The sequence below is a fragment of the Monopterus albus genome, unplaced genomic scaffold (genome assembly GCF_001952655.1).
Source record: "Monopterus albus unplaced genomic scaffold, M_albus_1.0 scaffold4.1, whole genome shotgun sequence".
NCBI lineage: Eukaryota > Metazoa > Chordata > Actinopteri > Synbranchiformes > Synbranchidae > Monopterus > Monopterus albus.
The window spans coordinates 1,486,116-1,493,264 of NW_018127884.1; the positions used below are offsets into that span (position 1 = coordinate 1,486,116).

The 7,149-nt window shown below is 37.0% G+C and overlaps 1 protein-coding gene across 1 annotated transcript in view; it reads left to right on the forward strand.

Annotated features, from left to right (window-relative positions):
- Positions 1-7,149, forward strand: part of LOC109964526 (protein diaphanous homolog 3) — a 170,432-nt gene that overhangs the window by 9,426 nt on the left and 153,857 nt on the right. Inside the window, exons 4-5 of the mRNA XM_020607896.1 lie at positions 319-423; positions 6,122-6,252. Coding sequence (XP_020463552.1) covers positions 319-423; positions 6,122-6,252 — 236 coding nt within the window. The remainder of the gene's footprint in view (positions 1-318; positions 424-6,121; positions 6,253-7,149) is intronic.

Consider the following 7,149-nt stretch of genomic DNA (forward strand, 5'->3'; position numbering starts at 1 on the left):
TATATATATAAAAACAATAGAGCAACTTTGACATGTAAAACATACACCTGATACAATGGCAACAACACAGTGGTAAAGAAATGGATAAAGATTTTTGAAGAGAAACACTGAATATAACGATAAAGGTGTTTACCTTAGTTTGAATATATTGTTATATTTTAATAAAAGCATAGGAAAACTAACAATAATTCAGCTGCATGATGGTTCTATGGTAATGGAATAGGAGTAAACAAAGGCATTGCTAAAATGTATTTAAAAAAAGGAGCAAATTTCAAATTGGATCTATCTTTTTTCTCTGTTTTTTTATTTGGTTCTCAGGAGGACATGAACTTGAATGAAGAAAAAAAGACTCCTTTGAGAGAAAAGGACCTCAGCACAAAAAGAGAAATGGTCACCCAGTACATTTTTACAGCCTCTAAAACAGTAAGTACTTTTTCTTTCTTTTTTATTTTTATTTTAAATCATATGGAATTTTTAAACTTCATTTTTTATGCTTTGCTGCCTGTCTATATAGTTACACACTTTAATATGTGTGGAATTTAATATCTGCCTTTTACATGTTGTATTTTAAGACCAAATGAATTTGGTTATAATCTGGGCACATGTTATGTCATTTCAGGTGTATTTTTCTTAATGAAAAATTATGTCTCATGTGGGACCTGACAGAGACTGGGGAGGGACTGAATTTAATTGTTCAATATGAAAACAGCTTATATTGGTTTACAAGGCAGTGCAGCCTCATTTGTCTTGCTGTTTTTCTGGCAGATGTATTATTGTAGTAGGAGGCACATGCACTGGGACACAAGCAAATACACAACCAATGTATTGAGGATTTCCATGCTTTGTACAGTGACAAGGACAAGGACAGTAGCAAATCTAAAGATTGCTACATGAGGATAGACAAATAGATCTACGAGTAGATAGATACATAGAAAAAAGAACACACACTGCACAGTGATTTGTGCTCTCGGTCTGTAGTTGTTGGTAAGATATTATCTCTGGCTATGAGATGTGAAGTTGTGGAAGTCACAAGAACTGTGTGTGGATTGGACTTTGTTCTGTCTGTCCCTGCTGGGAGGTAACATCTACCTATCTAACTGTCTGCACATATCAGACTGATGTCTTGCCAACACAAACATCCATCCATTTGCTATAGCTACTGCTTATTTTATATAGAGTTGCAGGGGGCCGTAGCTAGTTCCAGCTGACATTGGGCAAAAGGTGGGGTACACCCTGGGCGGATTGCCAATCTGTCACACGGCTTGCATATATTTGGGCTGTAGCAGGAAGATGGAGTATTTGCCTGTGTAGAAACCCAGACAGGCATCGGGACAACATGCAGTCAGGCAGGAGTTTCGAAGTCTTTCAGCTGGGAGATGACAGTGCTAACCACTGCTTCATTTCGATCATTATTATTTTGATCACAAATACTACTGGTGAATTAGTAAGCAGACTTTCAGTTTCTACGTTGTCTGTGCTCAAAGCAATAATTAAAGTCGATGTTTATCCTTAGATGAAACATCTGATACTGACAGTCCCTGCGTAGCTGGAAGAGATAACACCTATTAAAAAAGCATCATGGTGATGCCCTTGTAAATGCTGCAGGTTTTTCTTGCACAAAGGTTTTAGACTGTACTGTACTGTGCAAAAGTCTTAGACCACCATTAGTTTTGTTTTAGCAAGGTTGCAATGATAATTTATATTTATTTCTTAGTCTCAGGAAATATATACACAATATTAAAAACATTTTCAGAACAAAATGACTCCTACAGTCCAAAGTAAGTATTTGGCACTTAATACAGCTTAAATTCTTTTGGCGAGAAAGTCTTGAAACCTTGACAGACCCTCCACCACGTATCACTGATGGCTGCATGCACTCATTCTTCCACCCCTCTCCAACCCTTCTTCTCACATACTGTTGATGATTGGACCCGGACATTTCAAACTTCAAATTGTTGCTCAGTAATACTCACATCCACTGATCTTCACTCTAGTCTCTCTGAGCTTTTGCATATCTCATCCTATTCTCCATCCCCCTTCTGAAAAAGTGGTTTCTTGGCTGCTACTCTTCCAGAAAGGCCATTCCTGGTCATGATTCTTCAGACTGTGAAAGGATCAACTTGGCATCCAGATGAAGCTGCCAGATACTGAGCCAGGTCCTTACTGGATATCCTCCGTTCTCTTAATGAAGAAACTCTGAGAAACTTCTCATCGGTTTTTGACAGATTTCTTGGTCTTCCACTCCTATTTTTGTCCCTGATTTTGCCTGGATTCTAAATATTTCTTTATAACACTTTGAAAACCACATCTTGAGTATCCAGTTTGCTTGCTGAACATTTTAATGTTATGTACTAGGAACATATTTTCTACTTCTGTTCTGATAAATAAATGTATATAGTCATCATAACACTGCTAAAACAACTAATATAATTCTGGCCTTAGACCTCTGCACCGAACTGTATGAACCTAAAAATATAGATGCCATGTTTTTTTTGTTTTTTTTTTCTTTTTTCCCCCAGTATTTAATTCATGTTTCATTTCCACCAAAAAACTCAGGAATAAGGGAAGCCAATTTCTGGACACAGTATTCTCACCCACAAGACTGCTTTGCCAATTAACCTTTAATATTATGTCCTGAATTGATGTATGTCTCTTGCTGACATATTCAAGTGAGGTTCTGGCTTGCAAATTTGGTAGATAGCCTTGCAGAGAAAAAATGTATTTTGTTAGGCAAAATAATTGCTGACCTTTGCCAGTGTGTTATGTAGCAGTGGTTGTCCTGAAATAACCATTCTACTCTTTGGAGACCCCACTTTAGATTTGCCTGCAGTGCCCCTGCTGTGCAGAAAATGGTGTTTTAGTTAGTGTTGCCTTTAAAACACATCAAAACAATCTTCAGAAGTGTCTCTGGGTGTGAAAGATTAATAGGTCATTAGAATAATGTACAGTGTCTATTTTATCTTGATAAAATTCTTGCATGCCAGGATATATACATTTTGAGAGTTAGTGATCACTGTAATTATTCTGCTGCACAAATGCCTGTGAAATTCCAGTGGAAAAGATAGAGGCCAAAACCCTTTAGTAGTTTCATTTTGCTAAATCCGGTTGGGTATCTTCTAAACTGTACAAAATTTTGTGTGAACCAGACATCCGGAGAATTCAGTTCACCTCTGACTTTTCAGAACTACAGGGATCTTTAATCAGTTTACATTAGAAAACATGAGATAGTTGTTTATTGGTTTCCAAATTCCAAATGTCACTTAGACCTCCATGAAATTCATTGTTGAAGTAGCTAATAATTAAAAGAACTCCCCAAGGCCCAATTAGGTAAATGCATAGTACTATGTAAACATCAGAATCAGCTTTATTGGACAGGTATGTTGAACACACGAGGAATTTGACTCTGGTACAGCGACTCATCAGTCTGTTTACCCTGCCTCTTGCCCAGTGTCAGCTTAGCTATATCTCACTGTTGTTGACCTCCCCACTCTTTCTAGTACAGTAAAAAGGCAAACCCGCACTGAACAATGACTAGTCAAATTTGTGGAAAAGTTGTGGCGATAGGACAAAATTGCATGAGTAAGCAGAATTCATGGGGATTGGTTGAATTTGAGTGCCGTCATGGAATCCTGGAGGAACTGATCACAGCACACTCCCTGGGATACTTCTGTGGGATCATAGCTTCTCTGATGCTCCCTTAATGAGAAAGGCTCAGCCAAATTAAACTGTCTGTTGCTGCCATGAGCAGCACATATGATTCTCTCATTGATATAGGGCTGAAAGATCCTGAGAGACAGATAGGCTTGTCATCACTTATGTCTCTCCAGGATGGGAGAGTAAAAGAGAGGGAAACAGATACTTACTGTATCTTTGATGAGCTAATATGCAGCCAGGGGGTGGTCGGAATGGGTAAAATTGTTGGCACTCTTCCAGTTATACATGACGCAGCAAGAGACATATTAGGCACAAGTCTGCCTAAGCTGGTGGTGCCAAGAAAGGGCTACAGTCGAAAGCCAACATGGGAGCAGAGTTAAAAAGGGCACGTTTTGTGATGAAAACACTGGAAGGGGATGCTGCTGAAGAGTGAGAGATTCACAGGATTGCTACCAGACTTGGAGATGAGTATGTTAATGTCTTGTGGTACTGTGGCAGAACTTCATTGGGGTAAACCAATGGTGAAGTTGATTGAGGCTCCTGGTGGATACAAAACCATTCAGTAGTCACTTAATCCTATAGTAAATTTAAAGTTGAAGCCATAACCATGTTTTTGATTTTATTGCTCTAATTTAGCGTGCACATATAGATCTGATTCTGCATCTAACATGATGGATGACTTGGTTTTGTGTCTGTGATATTTCCCAAACTACAAAAGAGCCATATCCAGGTAGTATATTAATTAGTTTGGCAAGATGCATGTACTGTATATTGTTATCAGGCAGTATAGATTTAGATTTACATCCTCTCTTGCAGATCAATGGGGTCTGGGGCCAGGACAGGTATACAGGGTGACCTTTAATTATGCAAGGAAAAACAAACAAATCTACTGTCTATATGACACTTGTAGGATTATTATTATTATTTTTTGCAAGTGATTAAATATTAAATATAATGGTTCATAGTGGCTGTCTCAGTTATTTGCTGATGACTAAAGATGTGCATCTGGAGATGTGCTATTTGGGGAGTGTGTCATTTGGTTTAAATATTTGGAGGTTTGGAAACTAATTAAGGCACTTGACTTACCATTGCATTAAAGAGAACAGAGAAGTAAGTGTTTGGGTTATCTGTAACTTTGGACTTGCTTAAAAATATTAGGTTGCTGGCTTTGATCCAAAAGCCTGGAAAAAAAAAAAGGTGATTAAAACATTTTTTTTGTCTTTACTAAATGTTAATCCTAATTTAAAGTATCACTGCAGAAAGTGTTTTAATGCTGGTAAATTCAATGTACAATCTTTTAAAAATGTCTCCTTGTTAATTAAGAAAATATTTTAAAGATACTGATACTAACAAAATATTGAAAATGAAAGTATGGTTCTTACAAAATCATGTTTTTAGATACATTTGGTAAAAACACAATCTAGTGGTTTTCCAAAATATGAGAGATTATACTAGTATGAACAGTTTTTGCTTGTTGTGATGCTTGTCTTAAGTGAACTTTACACATTGTCTTTTAATTAATACTTGAACATGCACACCAGGAACATTGCACCCATTGTAAGGGCACAGCTGTTGGGAGTCGGAGAATTGATCAGATGTGCAAAACCTTTTTTTTTTTTTTTTCTCCCTCCCCAGCCCTCAAACTAAATGTTAGATTCTACTTATGGTAGAAAAGCCATTTGCATCACTCTTGCATCTACCCAGAGATAGACTTGCTCCCAATCTTGTGGATAGTTGAGACACAGCCGGCCTTTCATGTTTTGTTACAATACCTGCATTACTGCAGTATACTTGATTATTGACTGATTAGCATTGTGTTTGAGAAACAGTAAGTGTACATCTATGTCACTGAGTTGTACAGCAATAGTACCAGAAATGTACATATGTAATTGTATGGCTTGTGGCTTGACCGATTTGCATGTGCTCTGATTCTGTGATAAATGAATTTAGGCTTTCTTTCAGGTATGGATACAATATTAATTTGAACCTTAAAAAACTGATATATGTGGTTTCTCTGCATGTTAAAGGATTTTCTAAATGTTTTTAAATGGATGTGTGAATATGAAAAACCTGTTCCTTATAAAGGGAAAACCAGACTTGTATTAAGGACTTGAAAATGGTCTGTCATTTTGTAATTTGATTAAAGGGCCACAGTATTATCTTATGGTTTCATTATCATTTGAAATATAACTTTACAGTTCAGTTTGTTGAATGTCCAAAGTAATGACAAATTCCCAGCACAAGTTATCACAGTCCAAAGAAATGTCTCGGTTGTATTTTCTTGGGCTTTCAAGGGGCAGCCCTAGACTTGATAAGGTTAGACTTTGTGTGCTTTTGCAACTGCTATGTTGTTTACTTAGGGTCTTTCTGTCATTTGACTGGCTATTCAAACTTGCAGACTTCATGTTTTTTGATCACTTTTCTGTGGCTACGCTTAAGAGATTTCTTCTTCCTGTCTTTCATTTAGGGGACCTTGAGAAGCAGACATCAGATATCTCCCCAGGAGTTCCTTGGAGAGTTGAAATCGGGGATAATGGACGAACGTCTGTTTGCCTGTCTAGACTCATTACGAGTGTCCCTTACCAGCAATCCTGTCAGGTACAGTACAAGATTCTACCAGTAGAATCTACAGACTTTAGTTTAAATGTTATCGCTTCTGTCCATTTGTTAAACAAAACATTTTTTTTGTATGTAGCGTTAGTCCTTGCCAGAATGTATTGTACATCAATTTAAAATTTTTTTTTAATATATATATATATAAAGACATTTTGTTGCTCTAAATGAATTTTTTGTTTGTCCTTAATTTGTTATTTTGGTAATAATTTCAGATGTAACCATGCTAGGAATTTTGTAGTTATATTTTTTTAAGACTGTTTGTGGTAGAATGGCTGTTTTTGTGTCACAAGGCTGTTTTTGTGCCTTGGCCGTCTCCCTCTCTTGGATTTATATTGTTGCTTTGGGTTTTCTCTGTCTGAGGTCAGGGATTAGCAAGTTTGTTTCACATTATCATATACTCTGGCAGAACAATTTTAAAGGTGTCACAAACGTGTAGGGGAACATTAACTAAGGTTTTGTGGCTCACTTTTTGGTGCTAAACAGCAAAATTGTGTGTGTTCATTTATTAGAGTGTTGCACATTTTGTGCTGGAGAAACAGAAAAAAGCGGCACAGCAGAAATTTGTGTGTTTGGTCATGCAATATGTACTTTAAGGCATTCCCATTCACGGAGGAGAGAATGGAAGTTTAGACAAATAATCTTGGCGCTTGAATTATCACTGCTTCAGCATAAGGATTTTGTGCCTGAAATTTGACAGGAGAAAGCAGGTGTAAAATTTAGGTCCTGCTATCAGCTGTCCTTTTCTTTTGCTTTAACCAAATCAACATTGGTGAATTATGTTTTTAACACAGCTGGACTCTCTTATATCATTGGTTCTGGGCTTCTTTTTATTAATAAAGTCTTCCAGACTCATTTTTTTAAGTCTGCATGTGGAGCATT